Source organism: Haematobia irritans, chromosome 1, assembly GCF_050003625.1.
Source record: "Haematobia irritans isolate KBUSLIRL chromosome 1, ASM5000362v1, whole genome shotgun sequence".
Taxonomy (NCBI): Eukaryota; Metazoa; Arthropoda; class Insecta; order Diptera; family Muscidae; genus Haematobia; species Haematobia irritans.
In genome coordinates, this window is record NC_134397.1 from 123,009,280 (window position 1) to 123,033,917 (window position 24,638).

At 35.0% G+C, this 24,638-nt stretch overlaps 1 protein-coding gene across 2 annotated transcripts in view; it reads right to left on the reverse strand.

Moving 5' to 3' along the window:
• Positions 1-801: 801 nt before the first annotated feature.
• Positions 802-24,638, reverse strand: part of LOC142221774 (putative Rho GTPase-activating protein CG5521) — a 53,290-nt gene continuing 29,453 nt past the window's right edge. For both annotated transcript variants that reach the window (XM_075291577.1, XM_075291576.1), the window contains 5 exons: positions 21,764-21,935; positions 6,805-11,080; positions 5,707-6,740; positions 5,447-5,640; positions 802-5,014 (listed from right to left, as the gene is read on the reverse strand). In XM_075291577.1, the coding sequence (XP_075147692.1) occupies positions 4,773-5,014; positions 5,447-5,640; positions 5,707-6,740; positions 6,805-11,080; positions 21,764-21,935 (5,918 nt within the window). In that variant the 3' untranslated portion in view covers positions 802-4,772. The remainder of the gene's footprint in view (positions 5,015-5,446; positions 5,641-5,706; positions 6,741-6,804; positions 11,081-21,763; positions 21,936-24,638) is intronic.

A 24,638-nucleotide genomic window follows, 5' to 3' on the forward strand; every position in this document is an offset into this window, starting at 1 on the left:
AAATTTTACATTCTTTATAACATACGTTTTTTTTGTTTTAGAATTGTTAACCATTTGCTTAGAGTTCATATAAATTTTTTCTATATTTTTATATATTGATTTTAACATGTTTGTATTTATTTTACAGAAAACATTATTGGAGAGATTTACTCAATTTTACAAAAAAAATATTTTGAGAAATGTTTATTTTAAATTTTAGCGATTGTTGCAAGCATTTGTATATGTATAATATGTGTGGAATTATTTGCTTTAACCTTCTTTAGAAAAAAAGTATTCATAATTTTGGATATCTTTTTATGTTCGTTTTCTTAGTTTTATTTTACAGTTGCTTACTAACTATTTTTATGTAAATATTGTAATACTATTTATATAATTTATTTCTTTAGATTTCGTATTAAGACATTTGCCAAAACGTAATATGGAGAGAAAAAAACATTGTTGTTTTAACCAAACAAAAACCGCCAATACAATAAAAGAACATTTAAAATAAAAATTAAGTGATAATTTCACAAAGTTTGCTGATTTGTACAAATTTGGAATAATAAATAACATCATAAATAATAATAACTTTAGTTGCTGTTGGATAAATTACTAGATTTGTTTTTGTTGTTTTTTTCGAGTTAAATATCAATATTAACAGTTCTTAAAGAATCGGGAAATGTTAGGGGACGAAATAAAGAATAAATAACTAAAAAATATTTTATTAGATTTGTAAATAGTAAAAGAGTAGAAGAGTTTTTATTGTGTTTAAAATAAATAGTATTTTGTATATAAATAAATATGTGTATTAATCCCAACAAAATAAGTTAAAGTCTTCTAATTCAACTTAAACAAAAGAAAATTCTTTTATAAGGACGTTATAGAGTTTCGTTTAGCGATAAATAAAAATCCTTTTATTATAAATTTAAGATCGATTGGAAAATATCTTATTTGTGCTGCATTTGTATAACTAAAATACACTGTTGTTTTACTTTGTTCGATGTCAATGGAAACGATATGAACATAAATAAGATCATACTTGCAATAGGATGGCATTTAGATTGGACAATAAATATCTTAAGAAAGATTATATACAATTTTCACCTCAATCGTATGAGACCTTCAGTATATAAGTGAATATGAACGGCGTGACATATAGATTGGGGCAAAAATTATAGAGAAGTTTTATAAAATCATACTGTTTTGTATTTCTCAATCGGTGAATACGGGGTAGAAAAGGCAATATCAGTATACGAGGGTTGCCTTTTATATTTAGTTGTGAGTACATTCGTATAACACCAAAACTATCGAGCTTTACGATAGAGCTCTCAGTTGGCAGATTGCAACACTAAGGTTGCCCAATCCCGGCATATATAAGCAACCCTCGTATATAATAAAATGGAAAATCGATAATTTGACCAATAAACCAAAATATTTAATTTAATTAGATTTTTTCAAAAAATGTCTAAGTCGACTAATCAAGTTTTTATGTTTGCAAAAAAACACTGCATGACTTGTAACCTTGACTAGAAACAAATAATTCACTTTTATAACCATAAAACCCGACTTAAAAGGGATTTATGATCTCATCTAGTCGATATCCAGGGAGAAAAAATCGAGTTTTCGACTAATTACGTTTTTGTGGAAAAAGTCTACATAGGCGGTATTCTCAGATTAGTCTTTTCAAGTTGGAAAATTCGACTGGTTGATGTTGACTCAAATGCAAATGATCTATTAAAATCCAAAATAATTGTTTTATTAAATTCAAAATAATTGTTTTTTTAGTTTTCCTTTTTGTTAAATTAATTAATACTTTTTTGTTAATTTAATTAATACTATTGATGCAATTTAAATTTATTTATTGATCTTTTTTAATTTAATGTAACTTGTTTTTTTTATTTTATTGTTATTTATTTATTATTTTATTACAAATTAAAAGCCATAATAAATTATAATAGTAAATGGCGAAGGTACTAACACCAAAGGTTTTCAACCTACATGGCTAAGATTATATTTAATAGTAAACTAAATGAGACGATAGATATTACAGAATTTTAGAAGGGTAGTGATTGCTTCAATGTTTTTGTAGTTGATACTGTGTAGTAGAGATGTCAGTGCGTTAGGAAGGTGGGTCCTAATCTCAATCGGACGTACTATTGAATTAATGATATTAAAGGGATGTAGTGAAATGAACGTTAATTTATTTTTATATTTATTGTATTTTATTTAGATTTTTGTTTTTTTTTTTTAATTATTTAATTTAATTTTATTGTTTAATTTTTATTTTTTTTTTTTAATTTTTTTATGAATTAGATCAACTTAAATGAAGATTTATTTTATTTAATGTCGTGCAAAGCAATATTTTATTTTACTTTAAATTATTATTTTTTTATTTTAATTTTATTTTTTATAATGTAATTTTATCACATTTTATTTTAATATTGGCTTTTGCAAAACATTTATTTGGTTTAGGGAATGTTTTGATAGTTCAATTCAAATTAAGTTTAGTTTAGTTCAAATAACTTTATTTTTTTTTAATTTAATTTTTTAATTTATTTTAACGTAAATTATTTTATTTTAGTTTATTTCAATTGAATCGAATTTTGGTAAGAACTTTACTTATCTTGTTTTTATTATTTTTTTTTTTGTATCAATTTATTTATTTTTTATGATTTAATTTAATTTAATTTATTTTAGTCTATATTTATCTAATGCAGTTTATTTCAATTGAATTAAATTTTATTTATTTTATTATTCAGTCTAGTTTACTTTAATTTAGTATACTTAAAATTGGAATATATTACTTTCTTCTATATCCTTTACAATTATTAATTCAATTTCGAATTTAGTTAAGATGGATTTTGAAAAAGTTAATTTATTTTAATTTAATCGTAATTTAAACATTATTAACAATTTTATAGTATTTTATTACATCACATAACTTCATTTATTCTATTTCCTTTAATTTTATTAATTCGATTCAAATTTATTTAAGTTGGATTTATACTAATTTAGTTTATCTTAATTTGGACTTTAACAATTTTATTTATAATTTGATTTAATTATGCTCACATTCATCTGTTTCAATTTAATTTGATTTATATTAATTTTATTCGCCTTTGCAACGTTTTCTAAACATACACATAAATTTTCGATTATTGCGAGCACATAGCTGACAAATATCGAAAATTATCCGATTTACTTATCGGTGTTTTATATTCTTCAATTTCTTCAAATGAATTTGTGATGATTTTCGATTAGTAGGATTTTGATGTTGGTCATAATCGATATTTTATTTTGAAGAATCAGCATTTTATGTTGGGCGTAATCGTCTAAACTACTTTTACCCACAAAAAGAGGAGAAATTTTCTTTTGGTATTTTTATGATGACACTTGAAGTGTATTCAGAAATTTTTTAGAAAATTACTTTCGTATGATTTTTATTACACCGAAAAAGAATACATTTGAACTCATGTTAATTATGCACTTCAATGGCATTATTTCACCTTTTCAAAGTTTTCCTCTTCGTCTGGTATGCTTTTCAAACAATTGATTGGCTCAAACACGAAATTATTTAATACAATTAAATTCAATCCATTTCTCTAATTGTGACTTTATTCTATTTAAAATTCAATTTAAGCAAATTTCACTAACAAAAATCACCTGCATCAATTAAAAAATTAATTAATTCAATTGATTTATTCTATCAATACTTCATTTAAATAAAAATTTAAATGAACTAATGAAATAATCATTCTATAAATAAAACAATTAAATTCAATTAACATTTTATTAAAAAATAACAAAGTCTTTTGTTTGTGTATAGGTGGATTTGGAGTTCTCTCTCTCTACAAAATACCCATAAATTCAACATATCTAATTACTTCCCAAATAGTTGTATTTGCCAATTTCAGCCATCAGCTGCCATATACTTAATTGAAAAATTTTAATCACAATTATTTTGCAATCCAGATGGAACAAATTGCCACAAACAAGTATATTTCCTTCCAATTTTCACAATGTCCCTCCTAGAAACGTTCAAATGTTCACCCAGTTGTTCATATCGTTTCCATGAATTTTATATTAAAAAATAAGACATGTTTCGTTAAATTAATAAAAGAGCTTTTTCTTTTTGTTAATAGAATATCTAACAAAAATTAATAAGTGGGAGTATAGGGGTTAAATAGGGGGAAAACAATTAAAATTATTAAAATTATTACGATAAAATAGAATAAATAAATACTTTATACTTGATTGTTTGTTGACATTCTAAATTAAATAAAAATAATTTATACGTATGTGTATGTGTGAGTGTTTTTGAAGAAAATATTTTTTAAAATAAAAAATGAATATTAAATTAAATTAAAAACTAAAATGCCTACAAAACAAATGCGCTTCGTTGTCGGCAAAACAAAATAAAAACGTTTTGTCAAATGCGCATTTATTGCATTGTTCACTTCTCTCAATGGGTTTCTTTTTTTTTTAAATAAAAATATTAATAAACTTATTTATGCTCACTCGTAGTTGGTAAAAAAAAGGAATGAATTTAATTCTGTTTTAATAGTGTGGTGTTAAGTAATTTTTCTTGCGTTTTCACATTTTTTCTCTCTCTGCTTTTTCCATCTATCGCTGTATTTTCTCTTATTGTATACATGTCGATTTTTTCCGATATTTGTTGATTTAATTATATTCGCTGTTTATGAAGAAATTTGCTTTTTTGATTTCGTTTGTTAGTTAGCTTCGTTTTGTGAAAATTAATAGTTATCCCGCTCTTGGCTAGCAAACACTAAATATTATTTAAATTTACGCAAAGGCATTGTTGGACTATCGGGCGGTGTGGTATAACTGCTACTTGTTGCATGCAGACCACTTCTCTTTGGTCCGCCTTTGAAGGTGGAACCAAGTTTACGAGCACCCCTGGGCGAATTTGAAGAATGCATAGCTTCCATTGCTGTAGTGGAGGTTGCTGAAGCCGATTGCATTATACCCAATGGTACATCTTTCATATTAGCATCAATTGAAGCTTGAACCCAACCTGAAAAGAGAAAATATTAAAATACTTTTAGTTACGCTGTAATCACCAGACGATGTTTTTATGAAGGGAATCGTGTTTATCACATGACCAAACAAAAAATCAAAAATTAAGACTACGACGAAGAGTTTTCAAAGGAAACTATTATTGCTAATTCATTCGGCCCAGCCGAACTTAAGTCCGTATATACTTATTTTACCAAATTTTGGGCATTTGTATGCAAAATGGACATGCTAACCATTGGTAGCTTCTCGATAGTCCTTCAAACCGGGCCAGTTTGCACACAAAAACCCATATGTGTCAAATTTCACAACAACATCTCTATTATTGAAGACTATAGCGTGATTGCAACAGCTAATTAGACGAATGTATGCAGTAATATAACCGAATTTGGAAAATATGCCGATATTTACTTGCTTATCAAAATTTACTCACCTTTTACAGATGACCTCTGCTGATGATCAATTAAAGCTGCCGCAAGAGGTGCTGAATTATTGCTGGTATCCCTTAAAGTGGCATACGAAGACATGGGCATCGGATTATAAATGCGATTGGCAAAATCTTCAAATGTGGTACTCTCTTTGTAACGAGACGATACACTGTCCAACGATCGATTACGTTCTTCATAGCTAAAATTAAAAACAAAACACATTGTTATAAGAATACCCAAAAAGTGGAAAATCATGAATACTTACTATTGCTGATATAGTGGTAATGCTGCCCGTTTAGCACGACTTGCATTTATTGCTGTCGCTCTAATTAGAGTGGCAAGACAAGCACCACTTACAACACTCTCATTTGCCAATGGTCCAAACCAAGGTACTTCGGGTTTTCTATTCACCGTCACACGGAACAGTCCATTCTTCAGGGGATACACAACAATAAGAACATCACAGAATTCGGTGGGTAATATGTCACGTCGATAATCACGTGAATGTTCACTCCAAACAATGTGAACTTCATCGTTGCCCAAATGTCGAGTTTTACAAAGTATCGACTCAGGGGTATCGGAGGGCATTCGAGTTGCCACATGATATATGACTTCCAAAAATGGAGTAGCATAATAGGGGGCAGTTGCTCCACAACCTTGTCGCGGCAGACCTCCGAGAAATCCATTATGAGTCTCCAAATCAATTTCCCAACCCAGGGCAGAAACAAACATCTCATACATCGTACTACCGCTGCCATTTCTCAGTATACTGTTCTTATCCTCTTGCCCAGAGGCCACATATATGACGGCCATTTTGTGCGTTTCCCGGCATTTTTGCAAGTCCACATTACGCAATTCACGCAATAGTTTTTCAGTGCGTTGCAGTAAATGCGTTCGCGAACGTCTCTCCCATCCAGCAAGACCCAGATGAGAAAACAGCAGACGACAGTATTGGAACGGAATTTCGTTGCGACCATTCAGACTGGTTGTATGATAAGATTCAAAGGAATTATGTGATATGGGTTCATGCATTGAATGCAAAGAACGTGTGTCATGGCCTCCACCACCGCCACCAGTACCAGCCAACGAAGGCGTTCCACTACCCCCCAGAGGTGGTAAATGCAAGGCTTGCTGGTTGAGATGGGAAATGAATTCATGTTCAGTGGCTCTCTGATTGAGTATTACCGAAATGGCTTGTGCTTCAGCATTACTGCCCAATGGACTGGGACCGGGAACATTTAATTGGGCAACAGGGTATGGTAAACACTCGGGGCTAGTATGTCCAACATATGCTAGGAGCTGTGGTGATTAGAAACGATGCAAAAAACATACTCAAATATTTTTTTATAGCATGACTACTTACATCATCCAATTGATCCAAATCTGGTGCCAAATCCTTAGCTAGAGGCAATTCTCCCAAAGGTCTGTGCCTTAGGGTATGGCGCGGTGGAGCAATATCGAGACCTTGCATAGAATGCATTAGAGAATCCATTGGTTGCACCTGATTCATGCGCTGCACATGCGAGGGACTGAAAGAAATGCGAGGATCCAGTGATGTTGATGTTAGTCCATCCATTTTCAGACATTCCCTTTTGGGTTCACTATACAGTATAGAGGCATCCCAGCAAGCCTTGCCGTTTAGGTCTCTTAAAAGAACCCTTACTTGTTTCTCGGCTGTAACTAAACCAGCAGTTACACCACCGCCAGGTAATTTTAATGTGGGCAATTCAATAAAACTGGCCACCAAGCCAGGATTCAACATAAACAGTTGCATATTTTGAGCATGTAAAATTGAGGGTAGTTCCACCGAATCTCGGCGAAGTTCAACGCTATTCACTGAATTCTGACCGCCCGATTGAGCGGTGGTAATACAACCATTATAGCCATTTAGGTCATCTTGTTCCTCAACCAAAGAACTTAGGCGAGCCGCTCCTATACCCATTGGGAAATGGCCCAAATGTGTAACTAAATGCATGGCTACAGCTTTGGCACACAACCTTATGGCAGTTATGCAGGCTTGTATAGTTTCCGACGTTTGATAGTTTGCTTCGGGCAATTTGCCATCGTCACTCAAGTCATCGGCCGTTATATGCATATCGAAATCATCATCAGCTGTCAACTTCACCCGTTCGTGCCGGGGAGCTCCGGAAGCGATTTGCAAGAGTACTCTCAAAACTGTTAAGACCAATGTTTCACCCCTCTCATTGATTGGCTCCAACATTATAGCCGTCGGAATGGACATACAATACTCGCCTAGACACAGCATTAGGGCTGTTAGCACCACTTTATCCGAATCCTTGGGATTTGTGACATTCTGAATTTCCAAAGCCTTACAGATGGCGGTAATGATAAGTTGGGGCATTCTCTCTATGCATCCCAATTCGGCGCCACGTTCCGTGCACAGCTTTAAGGAATCGACAGCGACCATTGCTATGGTTCTATGCTTGAATTGTAGGGCCTGCAATAACACTTGTAGTGCTTCCTTTATGCGAGGATTGTAAGCAATGCGTTGAGTGGCTTCATCTTTTAGATGTTGTCCCTTGGCATGTGGTATAGTTTGTTGGAATTTTGTCCCATCTCCCTTGGCCACCGGCAAGGGATGTGATAGCTTCATTAGAATCCATTGACCTAATTGTGACAGTGCAATGCACCGGGCTTTGGCTGAGGGCTCACGGCGAGCACATCGCAATACAATATTCAAAATATGGTCCTGTAAATCGGCACATTCCATCAATTCAAATTGCTGGGGCGTTGGCTGCAACAATGGTCGTGGCAACAGAGTCGATGGATAACACAAAAGGGTACCCAATAGGGCTGCCACTTCAGAGCGTGGTGTTGCACGATTTGCCTCCAGGGATGTTAATAAAATTGCCGAAGCATGGACTATGTCCAACAATAACAGAGTATGACCAGGCATTAGTAAACTTAGGAAGCGAGGGCCTTCCAGATGCTTGAGGGCTGCATATATTAACTCACGATCTTCCCCTGTCAATAGGCGATGCAGGGAATAGTAGAACAAAGGTAGATGCTGCATGCCACTAACTGCTCCATTTACAGCCAACATACAAAGCAATTGCACTGCCCATAATTTGCCTTTCTTGAATGATTTATCCAGCATCAATGCTCCATAACACCAAGGCGCTACTATACCAATGGGAGGGACCAGCGATGGTGGTGGCGGTGTTTGTTGATTGTCTGTGGATATGCCTTGGTTATGTTTGATTTTCACCAAATTCATGGTCATATCAAGTAAATGCTTGAAAACTTGAGCATGTAATTCAGCTTTGGGTATACGATTTACATCGCCCAAAGCACCCAGCATACGTTTCCACATTATAGCAGTGGAATCGGGAAGCCAGCCAGTGGCAGTACCACCCAAAATAATGGATCTTCTTTCGGTCTGATACGTTCCTGAATTTGCCTCACTATCTCCCAAACTACCACCGCTATCGACGGCCAAAACATCGATTTGCATTTGGGCATCTTTAATGGAACCACCTTCAATGCCACTACTTGCAGTAGGTGAAGGGCTGCGTGAATCTTCATCATTACTATCTTCATCGCCTCCATCCAAGTCGTCCATGTCATCATTCTCATTATTGGTGTTTCTTCGTAGACGTTTGGTTTTACGTGGCCTCTTTAATGTGGCCAATGAGTCCAAGGACATGGCTCTTCGCATATCATTACTCATGGCCACAGGGCAGGTTAATTGCACATTCTGTAGGAGTTCGGGGGTATTGGAACTTTCTTGTTGTGGTATGACCATTGCAGTCAAAGAATTTTCAACACTGGATGGTAAATTAGGTGGAGCCTCTGAGGCCGCGTGATGGCTCTTGGGATGTCTCGACTTTCTGCGCATACGTGATGCCCTAGCCATTGAAGCTAGACTGCCCTCGCTGTAACTGCGACTTAAAATTGGTGTTACTGGATAACGATGGGAGCTTTGCTTTGGGACATTGTTTAGATTTGCACTATTCCGGCCACTAGCTAGGAGAGTCCCTTGGGAGTTTTCATCTGAACGACTGACATTCGATATACGCTCATGATGTTGCACCTCCTTCGACTCCTTCTCTTTAGTAACTGAGCCATTGGACACTGAAGACGTTTGTTGCCACACACCCATACGTCGACGTTTTCCCTTGGACTCGGCCAATCTATCCAAAGGCAAATCCTGCAAATTTAATGAATAAACATAACGAGAAAATACTCGCGTTAATGTCTGTATGGTCTTGTCCCATTCAATGATCAACTCATCACGATACGTTAGCGATGTCAAGACCACAAGAAACTTTTCCCAAAGTTGAACATTCACCGGTACGTTGGTGTGGGCCCGTATCCATGTCACTATCAATGTCTGAAAGATGGCTTGTCCCAATATGCCTCCTAGAGATGAGCTCTTCGCTGCTGCTGGTGGATGTTGATGCAATACCACCGATGTCACTTGTAACAAAACCAATAGTAATTGTTCCCATGTCCTGGGATCCATGGGTGTATTCATAACCATGGTTCGATAAACGTTTAATACCTTCTTACAAACTTCTGTCTGTTCCTGCAGAGGTGTCGATCTATATTCCCGGGATTTTGTGGGGAAGAAGATATTCAAATGACTGGTGTTTACCAAAAATACATTGGCGGCATTGGTCACAAATGTCTGTAGGATGTTCTGTAGCCCAGCTCGTACTCCCACATTATCTCTGGTCATTGCCCCCACATATGAAGGATTTCTCATACGATGATTTGCCTTGGGTGTTCCGCCAGCATTATCTCGACTATTCTGTTGCTGTTGCTGCAGAGCAGTTCCCGAACCTTCTTCCGGTTCCAAAAGGAATGGTGGTGGTGTATTGCCTGTCATCCAATCACGGTAGACTGTAATCACACAACGAATGGCATCAATTTGGGCTTTCGTTGTGAAATTCAATAGAAATGCTTGACGATAGACTTCGTGTATAAAATTTACATTTTCCCGGGTAGAATAGAGGACGTCCCTTACAATGAGCGCCTGTTGATAGGCATGCAAACGCACATGATCAGCCGCCTCGGCGATATGCACATTATCCAGACGATGTTGTAACAAACGTTCATGGGTGAAACGTGACAACCAATTGATTAGGACCACCACACATGAGGCCATCACTTCCTCCTTTTTATTGATCGAACGCATTGTTGGCAATTCCAATCGAGGCTCATATACTGACATCGTAAAATCAAAATTAGGACTAAATACTGGTAGGAAAACTTCTTTGAAGCGTTGCAGCAAGAAGGCAAATGCTTTGTGATCTTTTTGTGTATGATTGTCACGCCATTTTAGACATGCTGCAGTTTGCACCATACTGTTGAGTAAAATTTCTAGACCATCTCTGGGATCGGGTGGTTGTGATTTCTCACTTGATGATGGTGGCAGTAGTGCGATTAGCTCTGAACTTTGTACCGGATGTGAATAGCTATCGTGGAGAACTGAAGTTATGCCACCTTCGACTTTCATATTTGGATGATTTATGAAATCTCCGGGACTGAATTCCACATCGGGACCTTGTAGACCTTTTTGTGGCACTATGAGGCCGGGAATTAAATCAGCATACATGTTGTGTACGTACGAAGGGGCATTCTCACCCAATGCTTGATACCAGAGTAGGAAATATCTGTAAAACAAAGGAGATCTTGATAATTCGTGCAATTCGCAAAACGTAATTATTTTGTATATGCCATTGTTTGGACTATTCCAGACAATGAGGCAATATAGTTGTACAATTATTGAAGAACCTTAGAAAATAAAAATTGTAGATTATTAGCTTAGTTGTCACAGTCATTTTCACAAATTCCTGAAATTCTTCAAATGCCTCATTCTAACATGGGTCGATCCAATCGGAAATTCAATTTGAATTTCAAGCAATGATCTTCTGCAACTTTTCGCTATCGTTTGCACGAGATATGGGCTTCAAGCTGCGGACAAAGGCAGCACGCGCTGTACGAAGTGGCTCTGCCGTATTTAGGTTTATTACCGGCGATGTGTTTGTCCGCCCAAGGCTTTAATACTTCCATTAAGACATTTCCCGACAATAATTGGCATTTATTTTTACCCCACAGTCGATCTGGGAGCGACTGTGGGCCGTTACCGCGGCCCACACTATTATCACCATTGTTATGGCTTCTCATCCGAGAAAACCAAATACGGCAACTGGCCACTTTCGTGCTCTTTCGTCTCCCTGCTTCGGTGAGATCTTGCACCTTTTGGAACTTAAATGGCTTTAGCTCACACTCATATTTCAATATCTATTGCATCCGTCCGCGCGATATGTTCAGCTCACGAGAAAGTTTACTATCACTGCGGCGAGGATTTCGACCTGCACATGTGTTGTTACCGTTTTTTCGTCCACTTTTTGAATGCTATGGAACATTGTCAGTATCATGATAACGAGCAATGATGCAAGAAACGGACAAATTATTCACATTAACCCAGCAAAAAAATTTTCCAAAATGGGAATGCAGTATGTATTAATTAAATTTTGTAACACTATTTCCCATTCTGCTTCTCCAATCGATTCTTTTTATAAAGACTCCCAAAACGCAAGTAGTTCCCTTGATCGCGATTCCCAATTGAAAACAATCTAATACGCAATGAATCACAATTCACTTGTTTTAAACTAAATTCCCTTTTTGTGTTAAAATTCTCTTTTTGTTGGAGTAGTTATTTTCCGATAAGATTCTAAAAGAATGAGTACTTATTTGCTGGGAGGACTCTAATGATAGTCACTTATGGTTTACCAGCCTAACTCTACTTCGGAATGCAATAGATCAACATGATTTTGTATGCTTGTAACTAATTAAATTAACTGTCACTGGAATAAATCAGTCAGTAGCCAGACTTAGTTTTATTTTTGTTTTTTTTTTTATTTTTATTTATTTATTCAAACGGTTCAAACGGGGCAATCTTCTTGGTTGATTGAAAGTTTGGTGTAAATTACAGGCTTCACGGTTAGTATTGTGCGGTAGGCGCATAAGACGTTTTTCTGCAAATCTAGACCTAGAGGCCACCTTTTCGGACATACCATGGAACGTTTGTAGCACTTATTATCACTTTGTTTTGAAACCTTTATATTTTTATACCCTCCACCATAGGATGGGGGGTATATTAACTTTGTCATTCCGTTTGTAACACATCGAAATATTTCTCTAAGACCCCATAAAGTATATATATTCTGGGTCGTGGTGAAATTCTGAGTCGATCTGAGCATGTCCGTCCGTCCGTCTGTTGAAATCACGCTATCTTCCGAACGAAACAAGCTATCGACTTGAAACTTGTCACAAGTAGTTGTTATTGATGTAGGTCGGATGGTATTGCAAATGGGCCATATCGGTCCACTTTTACGTATAGCCCCCATATAAACGTACCCCCAAATTTGGCTTGCGAGGCCTATAAGAGAAGCAAATTTCATCCGATCCGGCTGAAATTTGATACATGATGTGAGTATATGGTCTCTAACAACCATGCAAAAATTGGTCCACATCGGTCCATAATTATATATAGCCCCCATATAAACCGATCCACCGATTTGGCTTGCGAGGCCTCTAAGAGAAGCAAATTTCATCTGATCCGGCTGAAATTTGGTACATGGTGTTAGTATATGGTATGTAACAACCATGCAATTGGTCCACATCGGTCCATAATTATATATAGCTCCCATATAAACCGATCCCCCGATTTGGCTTGCGAGGCCTCTAAGAGAAGCAAATTTCATCTGATCCGGCTGAAATTTGGTACATGGTGTTAGTATATGGTATGTAACAACCATGCAAAAACTGGTCCACATCGGTCCATAATTATATATAGCCCTCATATAAACCGATCACCAGATTTGACCTCCGGAGCCTCTTGGAAGACCAATATTCATCTGATTCAGTTGAAATTTGGTACCTGGTGTTAATATATGGCCTCAAACTCCCATGCAAAAATTGGTCTATATCGGTCCATAATTATATATAGGCCCCATATAAACCGATCCCCAGATTTGACCTCCAGAGCCACTTGGAAGAGCAAAATTCTTCCCAGTCGGTTGAAATTTGGTACGTGATGTTAGTATATGGTATCCAACAACCATGCAGGAATTGGTTCCTATCAGTCCATAATTATATATAGCTCCCATATAAACCGATCCCCAGATTTGACCTCCGGTGCCTTTTTGGAGAAGTATAATTCATCCGATCTGCTTGAAATTTGGTACGTGGTGGAAGTATATGATATTTAACAAACATGCCAAAAGTGGTCCATATCAGTCCATAATCATACATAGCCTCATATAAACCGATCCCGAGATTTGGTTTTGGAGCCTCTTGGAGAAGCACATTTCATCCGAGTGAGTTGAAATTTGGTACATTGTGCTAGTATATGGTCGTTAACAACCATGCCTAACTAGGTCCATATCGGTCTATAGTTATATATGGCCCTCAGATAAATCGATCCCCAATCACACAAAAATTGGTCCATATCAAGTTCATAATTGTATATAGCCTCCATATAAGCCACCCCCATATTTCAATTCTGGCTCTCTACGTACCGTGCAAAAAGTCCATATCGATTCCAAATTATTTGTAGACTTAACTATACATAACTGTTTTGTCTAATATATACCACGTATGGACTAACTCACAATTTAGAAAACGATGTTAAGAAGTTTTAAGATACCACAACCCAAGTAATTCGATTGTGGATGTTAGTCTTTCATAGAAGTTTCTACGCAAGCCATGGTGGAGGGTACATAAGATTCGGCCTGGCCGAACTTACGGCCATATATACTTGTTTTCAATATAACTATTTGCAGCACATCCCTAGAGTTGAAATCTCATATATCCATATTGGCTTTAATGCTTGTTTATATATTAAAAGCCATATTCATAAAAGGTTAATCGACATTTATAAACGACTGATAGACTGCTAGGTTAGGTATAGTGGCAGCCCGATATTTCAGGCTCAAACTAATCAGTCCATTTTGATACCACAATGGTGAATTTCTCTCTTATCACTGAGTATTGCCCGATTCTATGTTTAGCTCAATGACAAGGGACCTACTTTTTATAGCCGAGTCCCAACGGCGATCCCCATTGCTGTGAAATCACTTAGAGAAGATTTGAAATACTCAAAAATGTCACCAGCTTTACTGAGAAGGGATAATCCACTGCTGAAAAAAATTGCTTAATGTTTGGTCGAAACTGGAATTGAACCCATGAAACTTTTTGAAAAGATAGTCGAAAATTGGACCTCCAAAATGACCTTTGTGCAAAATATTCGTGGTGGCTATATGTCCGAAATTATATTTAAATGTTAAATGGCAAGGAATTATCTACCAAATAAATGTTTTTTAACCATTTCATAATTTGGCATGTGTTTTATTTAAATTTCAAATCAGCAAGCTCTTGGAAAAACAACCTTTAGATACAGCATAGGCCCAAATACTGCCTTGTGGAACTCCTACAAATATTCGATATAGTTTTGCTCAGTTATGAGCTAAGAATCTCACAATAATTCTTTGGAAGTATGCTGTTGAGCAACCTGAAATTGGTAGCAATACATATCAGCCACGTATCATAATTACTCTACACATTAGGTTTCCCTTTGTAGAAGTGTTTTTTATTATAAATTTAAATGTTCAGCTTGAAATACAGGGGAAATACCCGTTAGGTTAGGTAAGGTGGCAGCCCGATGTATCAGGCTCACTTAGACTATTCTGTCCATTGTGATACCACATGGTGAACTTCTCTCTTATCACTGAGTGCTGCCCGATTCCATGTTAATCTCAATGACAAGGGACCTTTATAACCGAGTCTGAACGGCGTTCCACATTGCAGTGAAACCACTTAGCTTTGAAACCTCAGAAATGTCACCAGCATTACTGAGGTGGGATAATCCAACGCTGAAAAACTTTTTGGTTTTCGGTCGAAGCAGGAATCGAACCCACGACCTTGTGTATGCAAGGCGGGCATGCTAACCATTGCACCACGGTGGCTCCTAATACACGTTACTGGTATCCCTACTCCTACGGACCATATTCATGTATAGATTAGAAATATGCATTTGAGTTTTTGTAAAAACTCACATAAACTTGAAAAAGGGTAATGAGACCCTAATCACACCCTCCACTTCTCCAAAAATTCCGCAAATAATCTCTTTTTCGCTCTAGGACGCATAGTTAAGAAGATTCAAGCAAAAACAAGTATATACGGCCGTAAGTTCGGCCAGGCCGAAGCTTATGTACCCTCCATCATGGATTGCGTAGAAACTTCTTCTAAACACTGCCATCCACAATCGAATTACTTAAGTTGCGGTAACGCTTGCCGATGGCAAGGTATCTTAAAACCTCCTAACACCATCTTCTAAATTGTATGTAAGTCCATACGTGGTATATATTAAATCAAAAAAGATCGATCCAATACGTATATAATTCAGTTTGACAAAGTAGACATAAAATTTTGACAAAATTTTCTACAGAAATAAAATTTTAACAAAATTTTCTATAGAAATAAAATTTTCTATAGAAATAAAAGGTTTGACAAAATTTTCTATAGAAAGAAAATTTTGACAAAAATTTCTACAGAAATAAAATTTTAACAAAATTTTCTATAGAAATAGACTTTTGACAAAATATTCTATAGAAATAAAAACTTGGTAGATTATTTTTGGTTCGAGTGGCAACCATGATTATGAACCGAATAAAATTTGAACAAAATTTTCTATAGAAATAAAATTTTGACAATGATGAAAATTTTATTATGAACCGAATAAAATTTTAACAAAATTTTCTCTAGAAATAAAATTTTGACAAAATTTTCTATAGAAATAAAATTTTGACAAAATTGTCTATATAATAAAATTTTGGTAGATTATTTTTGGCTCTAGTGGCAACCATGATTATGAACCGATATGGACCAATTTTTGTGTGATTGGACCAATTGTTGTATGGTTGTTAGCGACCATATACTAACACCACGTTCCTAATTTGAACCGGATCGGATGAATTTTGCTCCTCCAAGAGGCTCCGGAGGTCAAATCTGGAGAACGTTTTATATGGGGGCTATATATAATTATGGACCGATATGGACCAATTCTGGCACGGTTGTTAAAGATCATATACTAACACTATGTTCAAAATTACAACGGATCGGATGCAATTTGCTTCTCTTTGAGGCTTCGCAAGCCAAATCTGGAGATAGGTTTATATGGGGTCTATATATAAGTATGGACCGATGTGGACCAATTTTTGCATGGTTGTTAGAAACCATATACCAACATCATGTACCAAATTTCAGCCGGATCGGATGAAATTTGCTTCTCTTTGAGGCTCCGCAAGCCAAATCTGGGGATCGGTTTATATGGGGGCTATATATAATTATGGACCGATGTGGACTAATTTTTGCATGATTGTTAGAGACCATCTACCAACACCATGTAGCAAATTTCAGCTGGATCGGATGAAATTTGCTTCTCTTAGAGGCTCCACAAGCCAAATCTGGGGGTCGGTTTATATGGGGGCTATATATAATTATAGACCGATGTGAACCAATTTTTGCATGATTGTTAGAGACCATCTACCAACACCATGTACCAAATTTCAGCCGAATCGGATGAAATATGCTTCTCTTAGAGGCTCCACAAGCCAAATCTGGGGATCGGTTTATATGGGGGCTATATATAATTATGGACCGATGTGGACCAATTTTTGCATGGTTGTTAGAGACCATATACCAACACCATATACCAAATTTCAGCCGGATCGGATGAAATATGCTTCTCTTAGAGGCTCCACAAGCCAAATCTGGGGATCGGTTTATATGGGGGCTATATATAATTATGGACCGATGTGGACCAATTTTTGCATGGTTGTTAGAGACCATATACCAACACCATGTACCAAATTTCAGCTGGATCGGATGAAATATGCTTCTCTTAGAGGCTCCACAAGCCAAATCTGGGGGTCGGTTTATATGGGGGCTATATATAATTATGGACCGATGTGGACCAATTTTTGCATGGTTGTTAGAGACCATATACCAACACCATGCACCAAATTTCAGCTGGATCGGATGAAATATGCTTCTCTTAGAGGCTCCACAAGCCAAATCTGGGGATCGGTTTATATGGGGGCTATATATAATTATGGTCCGATGTGAACCAATTTTTGCATGGTTGTTAGAGACCATATACTAACACCATGTACCAAATTTCAGCCGGATCAGATGAAATATTCTTCTCTTAGAGGCTCCACAAGCCAAATCTGGGGATCGGTTTGTATGGGGGCTATATATAATTATGGACCGATATGGACCAATTTTTGCATGGTTGTTAGAGACCATATACCAACACCATATACCAAATTTCAGCCCGATCGGATGAAATATGCTTCTGTTAGAGGCTCCACAAGCCAAATCTGAGGGTCCCTTTATATGGGGGCTATACGTAAAAGTGGACCGATATGGCCCATTTTCAATACCATCCGACCTACATCGATAACAACGACTTGTGCCAAGTTTCAAGTCGATAGCTTGTTTCGTTCGGAAGTTAGCGTGATTTCAACAGACGGACGGACGGACGGACGGACGGACGGACGGACGGACGGACGGACGGACGGACATGCTTAGATCGACTCAGAATTTCACCACGACCCAGAATATATATACTTTATGGGGTCTTAGAGCAATATTTCGATGTGTTACAAACGGAATGACAAAGTTAATATACCCCCATCCTATGATGGAGGGTATAAAAATCGATTATTTAAATTTAAATTTTGAAGGAATTATGAATTTTTGAGGGTTGATCACGAATTAACTTCCCCGTTTCGTTCTACGACCACGGTTGACACTCGTGCCAAAACTAATCTACCAAAATTTCAAGAAAATTTACCACAAAACTACTACATTAAAAAATCTCATTTTGAAGCGGTTGATAAAATTATTGTGGTTAATATAAAAAATGTTGTTTTATTCGAAAGAAGTATTTTATACCGAAAAAAAAGTAAAATGTTTTATAGTTAGAATAAACTAACTCGTTCGAAAATTGAACTAAATTTTGCTACACATTTTGAGATTTCCCCAAAGCGTTGTAAAAACCAGGAAAATTTAATGCCCTGTTGTACTTTTTAATTACAGTTCACGAAATTATACCCTCTAATAAAAGAAAGAATGAACTAAAAGTAATGAAGAAAATCATTGGCGCCAAATCATGACCATTTTAACCATACAATAAATAGTTCATTCTTACTATTTTGGGGAATCGTACGAAAATTTTCATTTGCTTTAGTTCATATTGAACTTATGTGTACGGTCATCGAACTTTATACTCACATTTAGTTCATAAAATATTTGAGACATACTTAAAAAAAACGAAAATTTCATTGGGCTGTGGAAAATTTCGCAAAAAGTAATAAAATTTAACTACTAACAAATAATTTCTTTACAATAAAAATAAGTTAAATTTAGCGTTAGTTGAACTACGGGAATTTTTTTCTGTGTATATCGAATATATATAAAATTTTGTTAGAATTGTATTTCATACACGCAAAGAAAAAAAAACGTTTGGAAAACGTGTACCGAAAACGTTTTTCTTTTGTTAGAGTTTTTTGAATTGCTTCGAAAAGAATACACTTTTATCACCAAAAAAATTCGTTTGTTACAAAATCTTAATTTTTTTAATAAAAAAAGTTATTTTTGAATCAACAACACAGTCCATTTCGTTTATATCAAACACTGTTCTTTTCTGACTTTAGGTCTTTAATAAGACACATTTTACAGTTCAAAATTTAATATACCACAATGTAATGTTGAACATTTTTTCGGAATCTTCCTAACATATCTGGAATATATGTAAAAAAAAAAAAAAAAAAAAACTTTGGTCGAAGCAGGGATCGAACCCACGACCCTTGGCATGCAAGTCAGACGTAGCAACCACTGCTCCATGGTGCCCAACTAAATGTATTTTTCTGTGAAATAAACTTTGTTTAATCGGCTCGTGGGCGCCGCAAGCTATGCTATATAAATATAACTTATATGGGTAATTATCTATTGATGACAATAACGGCTACATAGCTCAGTGGATAGTGTGTTGGCTTACAAATTGCATGGTCCGTGGTTCGATTCTCCGTCCAGGCGAAAGGTAAAAAATTTTTAAACATTTATAAAATTGTATAATTTCTTCTACATTGTTTGTAGTACAGAAAAAGGTGCTAAGAACTAAAAAAAATCGTGGAAGTGAGAAAGATGGGAGGGAAAATGCAATTAGCCAGAAAAAAATTTTTTTGAGTTAGTCTTTATGAAATTGTTGTTACATCCTGGAAAAGAATAAACGTTTATCACAAAAACTATATACTTTTCTTCCAAATACACTTCCTTTCAACGAAAAGCAAATGAGAAACGAACTTTGTTTGTCTAAAATTTCGTTTGGGAGGAAAGAATTATTTTTTTGCGTGTAGACAATTTTGTCAAAATTTTATTTCTATAGTAAATTCTTGCAAAATTTTATTTCTATAGAAAATGTTGTCAAAATTTTATGTCTATAGAAAATTTAACCAAAATTTTATTTTATTATACATTTTGTCAAAATTTTATGTCTATATATTGCTATAGAAAATTTTGTGAACATTTTATTGCTGTAGAAAATTTTGTCAAAAGTTCATTTCTATAGCACATTTTTGCAAAATTTTATTTCTATAAAAAATTTTGTCAAAATTTTATTAATTTTCTCAAAATTTTATTTCTATAGAAAATTATGTCAAAAATTTATTTCTATAGGAAATTTTGTGAAAAGTTTATTTCTATAGCACATGTTTCAAAATTTTATTTGTATAGAAAATTTTGTCAAAATTGTATTTCTATATAAAATTTTGTTAAACTTTTATTTCTATAAAAAATTTTATCAAAATTTTGTTTCTATAGAATATTTTGCCAACATTTTATTTCTATAGAAAATTTTGTCAAAAGTTCATTTCTATAGCACATTTTTTCAAAATTTTATTTCTATAAAAAATGTTGTCAAAATTTTATTTCTATAAAAAATTATGTCAAAAATTTATTTCTATAGGAAATTTTGTCAAAAGTTTATTTCTGTAGCACATTTTTTCAAAATTTTATTTCTATAGAAAATGTCAACATTTTATTTATAAAGAAAATTTTGTCAAAATTGTATTTCTATAGAAATTTTTGTCAAAATTGTATTTCTATATAAAATTTTGTTAAACTTTTATTTCTATAAAAAATTTTGTCAAAATTTTATTTCTATAGAAAATTTTGCCAAAATTTTATTTCTATAGAAAATTTTGTCAAAATTTTATTTCTATAGTAAAATCTTGCAAATTTTTATTTCTATGGTAAATTCTTGCAAAATATTATTTCTATAGAAAATTTTGTTAAAATGTTATTTCTATAGAAAATTGTACCTCTTAATCGGAGAGGAGTTTCGGAAAATCTAACAAAACATCAAGAATTCTACCAATCCACCATCAGTAAGAAATCTACCCTTTTTTGGTAGAATTCTACCAACTATGGCAACCGTGTCTACGACGCATACTTTATTAGATGAGAAGAAAATAAGTTTTTCATATAATTTGGAGTATTATTTTGTTGTAATTTTAAGAGAAGATTTAGGTTAGGTTAGGTTAGGTGGCAGCCCGATGTATCAGGCCCACTTAGACTATTCAGTCCATTGTGATACCACATTACTTTATGGTAATGCGAACGAAACTTTCTGCATGATTTTATGAGTTTCAAAATGTCAGTTGGCATCACAAAAATATCTCTAATAATGTGCTTGAGTATATTCCATTATGTACATGCACTTTCAACCCGTAACATATTTGTTTACACCGGAACATACGAAAAACATACTTATATATCCGTGTAGTTTTTTACAGCATTTCTTGCACGAATTCCAATTGTTATCATACTCCTAAAGTACAAAAAAGCCTACACACAATTTTAAGTTTTAAATGAACCAGATTTGCATGTGTTTTTTTATATCCTAACTTTTCATATTTGTGGGGGTATGGTATGAATGGATAAAAAATTATCTAAACCAATGTTGCTCATGGTCATATTTTGTAAGACAAAATGGTCAGTTTCCTATCAAAGTTTTAAGTTTTTATAAAGACGCCTACGATTATACAGTCTAACACGGTTATAACGAACTAGCAGTGATTGCGATTTTTAGTTGGTTATATCCGTCGTTCGTTATAACCATAGTAAAGAACTTTCGTTAAAACAGGCTACATCATAAACGTGTTCGACTGTGTCTGGAATCTTGATTTGTGCGATATATTAAATGTTAAGTTGGTATTACTTACCGTACACCTTCCTTTCGTAGTTTTGGCGAATTTCCCAAGTGTAATAGTTTGCCCATAATTCGACTGAGAGAATGACACTGCCATCGTCGAGCCAGCAACTCGGGCAGTAAGCAAAGGATTTTTTCCAATAGCCATAGCGATCCATCCAATTCCTCACGATGGGCTTTATGAACTAAATAGGGAGTGATGGGGAAAAATGTATGTTTTAGATGAGTTTAGATTTTTTTGAAATATTGAGATACAATAATAATAATCAAACATACAAATATGTATGTAGGTGTATTTAAAATCACACTACAAACTAAAGAAATGAAACTAAAAGCTACTTTCTACATGGACAAATTGTACAAGCAAATAACATACAAAACAGAACATTTTCAAAATTAAAACTACGAATATATATTTTTTACATACATGCTAAACTGACAAACAATTTTTGGATACTTTATGAAATTTTTAAATAAATGCACATAGTTTTTGGGAGATGAGAGTAATGTCCCTGTTCCTGTAAGTCGTACGAATTGAACGAAAAATAGTCTCTTCAATTCAAATGAATTTCGGTTTTTTCTCTAGTTTTTTTTTTTTTTTTAAGTTAGTTTCGATATTTAATTTTTTTTTTCAAAACTTGTACCTGAGTATTTATTCAAATTTTAAAAATTGGTACTTTTTTGTTGGCACATACAGGGTGATACGGTCAAAATTTGGTCAATATAAACTTGACGTATTTCTTTCAATTTTGCATTTAAACACCCCTCATTTTGAAGGTGTGTGTATGTAGAATGTTGCTCCTATTTTCATTTTGGAATTCACTCTTCAGTTGTCAAAATGCCGCCCAAGCAAGAAGAGCAGCGTATCAAAATTTTGCTCGCGCATACCGAAAATCCTAGCTACTCGCACGCAAAGCTGGCAAAATCGCTAAAAGTTGCCAAATCAACCGTTACAAATGTAATTAAAGTGTTTGGGCAACGTTTGTCGACAGCCAGGAAGTCTGGATCGGGGGGAATCGAAAACCGGAAGCCGCTGAGACGACAAAGAGAGTTGCCGGTAGTTTCAAGCGAAACCCTAACCTCTCTCTCCGAGATGCCGCAAATAAGCTGGGTGTATCGTCTACAACCGTGCATCGAGCCAAAAAACGAGCCGGACTATCGACTTACAAGAAGGTAGTGACTCCAAATCGCGATGATAAACAAAATACGACGGCCAAAGCGCGATCCCGGAGGCTGTACACGACGATGCTGACGAAGTTTGACTGCGTGGTAATGGACGACGAAACCTACGTCAAAGCCGACTACAAGCAGCTTCCGGGACAGGAGTTTTATACGGCAAAAGGAAGGGGAAAGGTAGCAGATATTTTCAAGCACATAAAATTGTCAAAGTTCGCAAAGAAATATCTGGTTTGGCAAGCCATCTGTACCTGTGGCTTGAAAAGCAGCATTTTCATAGCTTCCGGGACTGTCAACCAAGAAATTTACGTGAAAGAGTGTTTGAATAAACGTCTGCTGCCTTTCCTGAAGAAACACGGTTGTTCCGCACTGTTTTGGCCGGATTTGGCATCTTGCCATTACGGTAAAAAGGTCATGGAGTGGTACGCCGCCAACAACGTGCATGTGGTTCCCAAGGACAAGAACCCTCCCAACACGCCAGAGCTCCGCCCAATTGAGAAATACTGGGCTATTGTCAAGCGGAACATAAAGAAGACCAAAAAAACTGCTAAGGACGAGCAGCAGTTCAAGGCAAACTGGCTTTCTGCGGCGAAGAAGGTGGACAAGGGGACTGTACAAAATCTGATGGCAGGTGTCAAGCGTGAGGCCCTGCAATTCGGATTTGGAAAAGCGAAAGCCTAACTGAATATTTTTCCTGAATTTTATACTAATTGAACTTGAAAAAGAAATTTAATTTGATTTTTTATATAAACGATTTCACCGATTTACACGCGTTTTCCCTTGACCAAATTTTAACCGTATCACCCTTTATGAGATAGGGGACATAAAATTTACGACTTGTAATTTATAATAAATGTTTTCTTGTAATTTTACCAGAAAAAAATAAATTACCCTAGTTTACACTGAAAATGTACACTTGATGAGAGTCGACTTTTCTTATGTATTTTTTGATCTGCTGAATTCGAAAAAAATGTTTAAATGTTTTTTATGGAACAGTTTTTGAGATATCCCGTTATTTTTAGGTTTTCGTTCTTTTTGACTAAACAAATTATATCTCGAATTAGAAATGTCCGATTATATCGTTGTTGGTACTTAAATGAAAGGTATTAAGATGACGAATAATTGTGTATAATTGGATCTTTGATAAGTTAAGTGGTTTAAATTAAAACAAGTATATACGGCCGTAAGTTCGGCCAGGCCGAAGCTTATGTACCCTCCATCATGGATTGCGTAGAAACTTCTTCTAAACACTGCCATCCACAATCGAATTACTTAAGTTGCGGTAACGCTTGCCGATGGCAAGGTATCTTAAAACCTCCTAACACCATCTTCTAAATTGTATGTAAGTCCATACGTGGTATATATTAAATCAAAAAAGATCGATCCAATACGTATATAATTCAGTTTGACAAAGTAGACATAAAATTTTGACAAAATTTTCTACAGAAATAAAATTTTAACAAAATTTTCTATAGAAATAAAATTTTCTATAGAAATAAAAGGTTTGACAAAATTTTCTATAGAAAGAAAATTTTGACAAAAATTTCTACAGAAATAAAATTTTAACAAAATTTTCTATAGAAATAGACTTTTGACAAAATATTCTATAGAAATAAAAACTTGGTAGATTATTTTTGGTTCGAGTGGCAACCATGATTATGAACCGAATAAAATTTGAACAAAATTTTCTATAGAAATAAAATTTTGACAAT